Source organism: Periplaneta americana, chromosome 4 (genome assembly GCF_040183065.1).
Source record: "Periplaneta americana isolate PAMFEO1 chromosome 4, P.americana_PAMFEO1_priV1, whole genome shotgun sequence".
NCBI lineage: Eukaryota > Metazoa > Arthropoda > Insecta > Blattodea > Blattidae > Periplaneta > Periplaneta americana.
Genome location: NC_091120.1, coordinates 25405739 through 25416326, shown reverse-complemented (window position 1 = coordinate 25416326; position 10588 = coordinate 25405739). Strand labels below are relative to the sequence as shown.

Sequence of the window (10588 nt, the reverse complement as noted above, 5' to 3'; positions counted from 1 at the left end):
TATTTCATCTTCTAGAATTAAGGAAAGAAATGGAAAATATAAATAACTTTTAGAACTCGTAAAGTTGCTGGCAAAAACACACGAAATGAACGGTGATACAGACAATAAATGAAAACGTTTACACTTCACTTAAACAGACCTATGAATCCAAGGCAGCAGCTTGAATAACACATGTTCATGTCCTGCATAAATCTCATATATCGTTAACAAAATCATCAATACTAGCAACAGTGTAACGATATTTAGTTGCCGCGAAATAAAACAAATATCACACTAAATTAACTAATAGTGTTACATAATATGAGGAAATACGTAGTTGTCTTTCTAAAAATAACCATGACTGACTTTCTCTGCATTCGATACAGTTAAATGAATAGTAATTTGTACTTTCAAATCCAAGTTGTGTGCATTAGTTTTGAATTGGTAACATTGCATTAAGATTTGGCACCGAACTTTTCGTGTAAGTCTGCTCTTGAGACAACGGTTTCCTGCCAAACTTTTCCAACAAACCCTGCCATCTAGCGGAATTTCTGGATTACTGCGCTCTAGCGGGCGGAATTTTAACTACTGAGTCAAATTGAACTCGGCTCAGTCTCCGCCATAAGAACCGCATATGAACTAAACCAGTAGCCTTTTGTACAGTGTTATATGGGCTTACCCGGTGCCACAGAGAACTGGCTCCAACGTTCGAAAAAACACTGCAAGAGTGCGTCCCGATCTGTGCGCGCGCTCGTTCAAATAAAATTGGAATAAAATACGTAGAAATAAATTATTACAACTATTTTTTAGGGTATTATTTTTTGTTTCTTTCATTGGTGGTGCTATGGCACACTGGCACTGCCCCAAAAGCCGCCCCTGTAGTTACATAATAATTTCAGTTGTCTAAAACAGCCGGCCTTCTTTGGTTTTTCTCTGTATTATTTTGCAGCCACATCCCACAAACAAGGCTTTTCCATCAGTGCATTAATCAATTTTATTCTGACGGTATTTTCGTTCGTCCACTCCACTACTTTGAACAACTTACAAGCAACACCAAGGATCGTATAAAAATTATCAAGAGGTGCTCCTAGTTACGCACCACAAAATCGAAAGTTATTATAGTTGCTATGGAAACTGTACGAACTTTGCCAATTTGTACCGACATTGCACGAGCAAGTGAATTGACTTAACATGTTTTCCATTGCTGCTGGAAAACACGCCAACATGTTAAAAGTGTTAACTTCAACATACTCAGTTAACATGTTAAGTCAATTGAGACTTGAAATGTTCATATACATGCTAAATTCAACATGTTAAATTTAACATGTTGTTGTTAAATGTTTAATAGTGGAAACGAGGCTTAACAGTTACAATTGCCAATGCTGCTTTACTCTATCACAAAGCATTGCTTCCATGCAAGAGAATGGAAACTGGGTAGAGGAAACTACTTAGCTTGGGACACAGTACACAATAACAAATTTAACAAGACTCTGCCACATAAAGTGCATCAGCTACAGACACAATTGAGTAATAGTCGCTCATGAGTATTGCCCCTGAAGTTCACCTCTACACAAAGGAATGAAAGTAGACTTACTACAAATTAATTAACTAATACATTAGTGTAAGAGTGACGACATTATTTAGACAACTCACAAAAATTATACACTTTCTCCAAATACAGTATACCAATTTAATGATTTGCACTAGTTTGTATGAATTTTAATACTTCTGGTACTTCACGTCAGGTAGTATAGGCAAATTCTACTACTCGATAAGCCAACATTTGCCTCACTATAAAGCAATGGAACACTGTGCAAACTTTTAAAATGCAATGATAGGAATGGTCACATCTCAATGACTAGACAACCTGGAACCTACTATTTTCCTTACACGATGCTCACGACCAAGTCAACCTAGGCACTTGTTAACGTATTATCCATTCAAATGTACACACACACACTCAGTAATCATTGATATCATCATCACTTGCTTCCTCACCGAGCAATGCAGGACCTCGGTGTGAAAGAAGAGTTGAAGAGCTGGTCATTCGTAGCCTATGGGAAAATAATTGTGTTACATTAATGCTCTCAAAATGGGTTATAGGAAAATTCAACAACAGCAAGATTAAATCACATATAGTAAAATCTCTCGTAACCGGCACTCAAATAACCGGAAATACCAAAACAACGGCACTTTTGGCTGGACAAAAAAAAAAAGTTTAAATCTGACACATTGCCACAGTCTGGGCCATCAGTTTTGTCACATTAGGAAGTTCGCACAAAATTTCATTTTCAGTGAATATTCGAACCTAAAATTTGTGTATTATTTGTGTTGTGTGATGTGTTTTAATAAAGAAAATCCACACAGTTTTTCTGTTTATTTAGTTATGTTCGGGCCATCAGTTTTGCCACATTAGGAAGTTCACACAAACTTTCGTTTTCAGTGAATATTCTAACCTAAAACTAGTGTATTATTTGTGTTGTGTGATGTGTTTTAATACAGAAAATCCACACAGTTTTTCTGTTTATTTAGTTATGTTCGGGCCGTCAGTTTTGCCACATTAGGAAGTTCACACAAACTTTCGTTTTCAGTGAATATTCTAACCTAAAACTAGAGTATTATTTGTGTTGTGTGATGTGTTTTAATAAAGAAAATCCACACAGTTTTTATGTTTAGTTAGTTATGTCCAGGCTGTCAATGTTGTCACATTAGGAAGTTCGCACGAACTTTCATTTTCAGTGAATATTCGGGCCTAAAATTTGTGTATTATTTGTGTTGTGTGATGTGTTTTAATAAAGAAAATCCACAAAGTTTTTATGTTTATTTAGTTATGTTCGGGCCATCAGTTTTGCCACATTAGGAAGTTCACACAAACTTTCGTTTTCAGTGAATATTCTAACCTAAAATTAGTGTATTATTTGTGTTGTGTGATGTGTTTTAATAAAGAAAATTCACACAGTTTTTATGTTTGGGCCGTCAGTTTTGCCACATTAGGAAGTTCACACAAACTTTCGTTTTCAGTGAATATTCTAACCTAAAATTAGTTTATTATTTATGTTGTGTGATGTGTTTTAATAAAGAAAATCCACACAGTTCTTATGTTTATTTAGTTATGTAAGGGCCTTCAATGATGCCACATTAGGAAGTTCACACAAACTTTCGTTTTCGGTGAATATTCTAACCTAAAATTAGTGTATTATTTGTGTTGTGCAATGTGTTTTAATAAAGAAAATCCACACAGTTTTTATGTTTAGTTAGTTATGTTCAGGCCGTCAATGTTGTCACATTAGGAAGTTCGCATGAACTTTCTTTTTCAGTGAATATTCTAACCTAAAATTAGTCTATTATTTGTGTTGTGTGATGTGCTTTAATAAAGAAAATTCACATCGTTTTTGTGTTTATTCAGTTATGAGCAAAGGATGAGAAATAAGCTTCATATGGCTGCAGTTTCAACATTTGGCACCATGAAATACGAACTTTCTTTTTTGTATATACCAGGATTTATTCAATTATCCGGCAAAATCTTGTATCTGGAACTAGCCTGGTCCCTATGGTGCCAGTTAAGAGAGATTCTACTGTATTCCACATAACAATAATGAAATCATAGAAAAACTGATATAAAAATCATTAAATATAGACCATGACACAATGACATAACTAATGCATATTAATCCCACCAGACACAATACAAAATTAATGTGAGGCACTTAACTCTGAAACACTTGGAGGAGGAGGAGGAGGGGGGGGGGTGGGGGTGGGGGTGGTGGTGGTGGTGGTGGTTTTGGTGGTGGTGGTCGTGGTGGTCGTCGTGGTGGTCGTCGTGGTGGTCATGGTGGTGGTGGTGGTGGTAGTTTTTATTTAATGATACTGCTGATACATTATGATGTAAGACTATTAGCACATAATGTACATAAAGACAGCTTTGCCATTTCATGACATTAAATTTAATCTAAAATTCAGAAGTCTTTCATCAGAAGACTACAACACTGGCAGAGTTTAACCACAATCTAATACATATAGTCACGAAGCTTGAGGTGATTTTTTTGCATTTCTCGTGATACAATGCTCCAAGCAGTTAGCAACTGAGAGAACTAGGAACAACAAACTGTGCGATAGTAGCGATCCTAGTGGCTAGCAACTAAAGTTCAACTGTCATTGGATGCATATTCCCTACGTATTGAGCTTCGTGACTGTATGTACTAGACTTGGTTTAACCAAATTTTTGCCACTGTAAAACTCTTTATAATCATAAATACTAGGCACATATGGAGCCAACGCCCACCACACATCTTCTGGCCTCATGTCTACACGGCACAGCAGAAGTGAATATTCATCCAACCAGTACAGGGTATCATGTGGTTAGCATGATAATTATAGCTGGGTTGTGAAACCAGATTTTGCTATCCACTGTAGCTCCCGAAATTCATGATGATGCTGGTCCCATACATAGGACGAAATTTCATGAGAAAATGTCTTTCCTCATAAGGACTCGAACCAGCATGCATTCCATAATGTGCATCTATACTGTTTTCGCTGTAAGAAAAATCCTAATGTAAACACAAGCACGTGGCTGTCATACCCATGATTGGCTCCCAGTCGAAACACTCACACGACGTAGGAAAATATAGTCCGTATTTGGAAACTATCATCTTGTATTATTTTAAAATTAAAAAATTGAAATATAGTTGTAAAATACGATGAAACATATAACTGCACTCATATGTAAAACGAAATGTAAAAGAAAAGCTACTTTTATATTTTGTTGTGTACTATGAACGCGGATGAATACAAACAGTAATACCGAAGTAGTCTGTTCTTGTAACAAGCTGGCGTCACTTGAGCTCGTAGTTGTTCACGTAAGCACGTGGTACTGAAGTATGGCTTCTGCATTATCGGTGTGTGTGGTTATTAAACATAAGAGTGGAAACCCTCTCAAAAGCAAAGAAAAAGAAATAGTCTTAAATGTATATAATAAGTTATGTGAGTTTTAATTAGAGTAATTATAAAGTAAATGTTTCCTAAACAAATGAATGCATAGTAGTGAGGTTAGGCCTACTTGACGAGTAACGGGAAATGTTTAACATGAAACAGAATGTACAACAGTAGGCGGGAACATGTACTGAGAATCTATGGAGCCAAACAGCGGCCAATGAAGCCTCACTTCAGTCACGTGCTATTGTTTATATTAGGATTTTTCTTACAGCGAAAAGATTATAGGCACAGCACCTTAGATAATGATGATATGGCACAAGACACACTTTATGATCAGCTTCCTTATATCTTAATAAAAATCTAATATGAAGTTAGATACAAACTTTTTATTGAGGATGATGGAAAGAGAAATTTATGTAATACAGTTAAAAATATTTGTTTTATATCATGTAGAATTAAAAGGATACCAATCTTAACCCCAAATACATCAAAATGCTAAAATACGTGGATATTAAGGAAAATAATTTTAAATGCAGTGTAGCCCAACCTTTGGAGTTAATACTGCATGCACACTCATTACCCAATAAAAAGAACAAACCAAGTGGTTCAAAATGTAATATAGAAATGCTCAAGAAAAGGAGAACTCACATGAAATCCCCAAAATAAGCCTCATTCCAGCTAAGATGTTAATGCTTAATGTTAGTACATTAAGACTATATGTTGCCTTCAAGAAGGTGGAGCAGGATTTTCAACACACAACTCTTGGCTGTCAAATACAACAGTTAAGTATTAGTACAGAATCAACAGTACATCCTTCCAACCAAAGAAAATCAGAGATCTTCAACCTTTATAGTGAACCATAATCCAACACCACTTTTATACTACACTACAAAATTTTACGTCCAAGAATCTTCTAATACAGTAGCGTGCAAATTAATCCGAACAACGTAATTACTTATACAAAAACACTCAAACGGGATAAAAAAAAAGGATCTAAGACATACCTCAGTAATCTAGATGGCCTCCCTTATTCCTAATAACAGCTCTGAGACGATTTGGCATGGATTCCACTAATTTCCCACAAATATTCTTCATTTCTTCATCGCGAAGCCATACACCAATGAGGGCAGAAATCATCTTCTCCTTTGTAGAACAATCCATTTCTTGCATTCTTCTTTTGCAAATTGACCATAAGTTCTCAATGGGGTTGATGTCGGGTGAGTTGCATGGCCAAGGGAGTACCTGAATATTCTTCTTGTTGAAGAATTCTGTAGTTTTTCGAGGTGTATGGCATGGTGCCAGGTCTTGTTGGAACACACCTCTGCCATCCGGAAATGATTTTTGCAGCTGGGGTACGATTCTGGTTTCCAGTAAGTGAATATATTTGTCAGAATTCATCATTCCCTTGATAGGTATTAATGCTCCAGGCCCTTCATGCGTAAAACATTACTTTAGGAGGGTATTTGGGTGCTTGTTGGAGATGAGCTGCTGTTACTTTTTCGGATCCTTTCCGTACGTAAGAAACACGGTGGCCGTGGACCTCGAAATGAGACTCATCGGAAAAAAGTACATTCTTCCAGTCATTCACTGTCCAGTGTTGATGTAATTTTGCCCACATTAAGTGTTTTTTTGCACATAACAGGGGTTAGCAGTTACTTCTTAATAGGCTTACGAGCCCTTCGTCCAGCTACCAAAAGCCTACGCCGCACTGTTGTGACGTGAATATTCATCCCAGTGGTAGCCATTAACTCGCGGGTTAAGTCGACAGCAGTTAGTCTAGGATTTAATTTACTTTTCCTGACAATTAAACGATCATCTGCAGGTGAAGTCTTCCTTTTCCGGCCACAATTTCCTTTTTTCTGGGGTGTGATGGATCCAGTCTCCCTGTATCGTTTTATGATCGAATTAACAGTAGCCAAACCGATGTGACATTCTGCAGCAATTTGCCTCTGTGTCATAGAAGAATGCTCTGCTAATGTTATAATTTTAGACCATTTTCGTGGAGTTGTATCCATTTGTGAAGACGACAGAATGTACACAGGATTGCAGTATTAAGTCTTCAACACAACTGAAATGCTTATAAGTGCAAAATGACAGGCAAAATGGCACATATTATAAAAAAAATGATGAAAGACCTTCAATAATGGAATTACACGTACTACAGATGTCAATTAAAGCAGTATGAGCAGCTGTGAGGCCAACAATGACAGAAAATGTAAAAATATGTCGTGTTCGGATTAATTTGCACACTACTGTATAACACTGAAATATTAACAACCATACGAAGTTAATTCCTATATGTACATAAATTCCATAATTAATAGTTATTTTGTACTTTTTCAACTACTGGAATAATCTAAAATCTAAACAATTTATAGTGGTCTTTTCCATTTTTGATCCCTTAAGTGCTATAATCTTCAAAAGTTAATTGCATTCCATTTTTTCTATTTTGTTTCCAGGGGATTCTGAAGTTTCCCAATCCTGAAGATAACTCTACAGTCGCAAACAAAACAGTTATTAAATGTAGTGTATAATACCAACAGTTAGGACAAGTGAATTCAGAAACCATGACTTACGTAGTTCTGTAATATACAGGCTGAACAATAAGTATGGAATATTGCTAATAACTACTTAAATTTTAATTTTGCAAAAAAAAAGTTTTATACAAAAGCTGTTGGAGAAATTATTATTGTGATGTACCGAAGTACATATGATATTCCCGTGCAGGAATTCTGCATTACCATATTGTCACCTGAATGCAAGAACTAGGTAACTCGAAATTTGCGTTTTTTAGTTATCTCTGTTATAGTATAGCAAAAATCGCACAATGTAATCCAAGAACTAGGTAACTGATTGAACGATACCAGGAACATCTATTTTCCAATATAAGAAATTCCATAATGCGAGTCCTAGGCAGGATGCCTTAGACCACGATGCGGGACTATAGATAAAAGGAAACGAGACATATTCCTTATATATTTGATTAGTTTGAAGTAACTTTTTACCCCAACACTTAATTTCGTTTCAAGTGATCAGTGTTCCAACTGTTCACAATATAGTAGTTTTCTACTTCTTGTACAAAAATACACTGGCTGCAAAACGGTATTTGTCGAATACAGGGGGGAGCGCCATTAATCCTTCCCATTGAAGGCTTTAAGGAACCAACCCGGACAAATACCCAATGTCCCATCCCTATCTTCCCGTGGTGCAGCTGTTAGTAAGCATAATTTTACAAGCTGAACTAAAGGGAGGGGCTACTCATCAATTAGCACTGGTCAGCTTGATGAGTTAATGATCGAATTTGGTATAATTTTCCTCTATTCAATACCTAATTCTCTCTTTACCCTTTCCTATCCAGTCCTCTGACTGAACTCTTACTTTCTTCGACCCCGACAGTATTAGAGCATTCGAGGCCTAGGGATTCATTTCACTTTCCTTCCTACCCTTCCTACTTTTCTGTTCCTAGTGCTGACCTGCTATGGCACTAAAATCGTCCTCCAGTCGCTTAAGGAGGGAAAGTTGTTGATCAACAAGATCTCCCAACTAGGTCCAGTGGACCCATCAACCAACAGCAGGTGTGGTCCTCCAGACATTCTGGGGGTTGTGTGTGAATGAAGTAGCCACCAAAACGTTAAAATATGGTGTTCACTTAAATCGGCTACAACTTGCCATTTTCAATATCTTTGAAAAATATTGGAGTGCGAGAAGTCAAATGACTTTATTGTCAAATGCCTGGCATTAGAAAACAACAACAAAAATACACTGTAAACAAATGAAACAAAAGTCACTTAAAACGAATTTATGAAACGGCACAAAGTTACTACAATAAACTGTACAATCTTCACTCAAATTACTCCACGCTGGTGACACGTCATAACTAGAGAAGATACAATGTTTACTCAAACAGTGCTACCCTTGTCAGGGGGTCTATAAGTAAACATCACTGTGACAAGGACGAGACTGAGCAAAAATCATCTGCCAAACATTTTCACTCATCAAGTGTTATAGTCAGTACTAATTTTCGTTGGGTTCAGGTCCTTTGAATCTCACAACAAACATTCACTAAAATCTATGTCTACCTAAATACGAACAAGAACAGTACTTTTCTTACTTAACAGTAGGTGCCAAATCTAGGGAATCGTGTAGGACTATTTTCAAAAAACTACAAATAATGCCCATGGCTTGTCAGTATATCTTTTCATTAATAATCTTCCTCGTATGTAATTATGAAAACTTTGTAACTAATTCAACAGTTCATAGCATAAATACACGTCAAAAAAATTACTTTCATACTCCATCGGCAAGTCTATCGTGCTATCAAAAAGGAGTGCGTTATATGGCAGTAAAAATTTTTAATAGCCTCCCTATCAATATAAAAAATGAAACTCAAAACATAAAATTATTTAGGGCCAAATTAAAGAAGTACCTAATTTCTCACGCCTTCTATTCTGTAGGTGAATTCATGACATTCAATAACACTTCATGAAATTGATACTAAAACTATGTGTTGTAGTAGCAGACTATATTGTAAATCTCGTCTGTATATATTTCATCTAGACTGTGACTATAAATTAAGATTTTATAATAGTATTAAGTTTTTTGATTTGTTCCATATTCTAGCTGTAAAGCAATGTATGAATACCATGGAATGTTAATAAATACAATAGGCCTACAATACAATACTGAAAAAAGGATCATATGAAAAAAAAATCAACAGCTCTATAACTTTAGATCAATGGAGCCTATTCCATAATTTTCTTCCAAGAATTGGTTCAACCATTGTCCTATTGATGACCTACACAACTTCGTCTGAATAAATGACCGAAACAGAACAGAATTCTTTCAACTACTATTTAAGTCCACCCTCAGACTTCAGTTAATACGACAGGTAAACAAACGAGAAGATGAAAAAATAAGACATAACCAGAAGTCAAGGCGTATTCACGAAGTCACTGATTTCGAAGATAATTACCCAATTCAGAAATAGAGCATTTCACATATAATTAGTACTTGTATATTAAAATTAAGGAAAAACAGCATTAACCATCATTATTTCCAAAGATTCAGTAATATTCCTAGACAGTCAGGCATCAAAGCAAAATACTGTCACAGTCATGCGCTCATTCATGCTAGAAATTGCAATTGCAGAAATGTTAGTACTCATTCTCACTCTCTATTTTGTTCACTTTAATGACAAAGCTGAAGTCTTACCTAGTGTGCAGATGTTCTACCTGAACTTGAAGACTTTCAACTTGCTCTTGCAGCTCATCATTAGTGCGTTGCAATTTCCTTAAAATCAAAATAAAAACAAATCCATTTATTACTTCCCTCACTCATCTATACTAATAATAAATCTGTAGCCAAAATTTTTCTGGTAATTTTCGATTTTCCAAAAATAATTGGTGTTAACATGTATAATTAACCACCCTGAAACCGAAAATCGCTTTTTTGAAAATTTTGTTTGTATGTCTGTCTGTCTGTCTGTCTGTCTGGATGTTTGTTACCTTTTCACGCGATAATGGCTGAATCGATTTATGTGAAAATTGGAATATAAATTAAGTTCGTTATAACTTAGATTTTAGGCTATATGGCATTCAAAATACTTTATTTAAAAGGGGGGTTATAAGGGGGCCTGAATTAAATAAATCGAAATATCTCCCTTATTATTGATTTTCAT

At 35.8% G+C, this 10588-nt stretch overlaps 1 protein-coding gene across 3 annotated transcripts in view; it reads right to left on the bottom strand.

Annotated features, from left to right (window-relative positions):
- Window positions 1-794: 794 nt before the first annotated feature.
- LOC138697627 (coiled-coil domain-containing protein 102A) overlaps window positions 795-10588 on the bottom strand; it is a 32511-nt gene continuing 22717 nt past the window's right edge. For 2 of the 3 annotated variants that reach the window (XM_069823034.1, XM_069823032.1), the window contains exons 7-8: window positions 10123-10200; window positions 795-2033 (exon numbers count right to left, since the gene is read on the bottom strand). In XM_069823034.1, coding sequence (XP_069679135.1) covers window positions 1940-2033; window positions 10123-10200 — 172 coding nt within the window. In that variant the 3' untranslated portion in view covers window positions 795-1939. Of the gene's footprint in view, window positions 2034-5559; window positions 5678-10122; window positions 10201-10588 lie in introns of all 3 variants that reach the window. The other variant, XR_011331588.1, reaches the window with a different exon arrangement.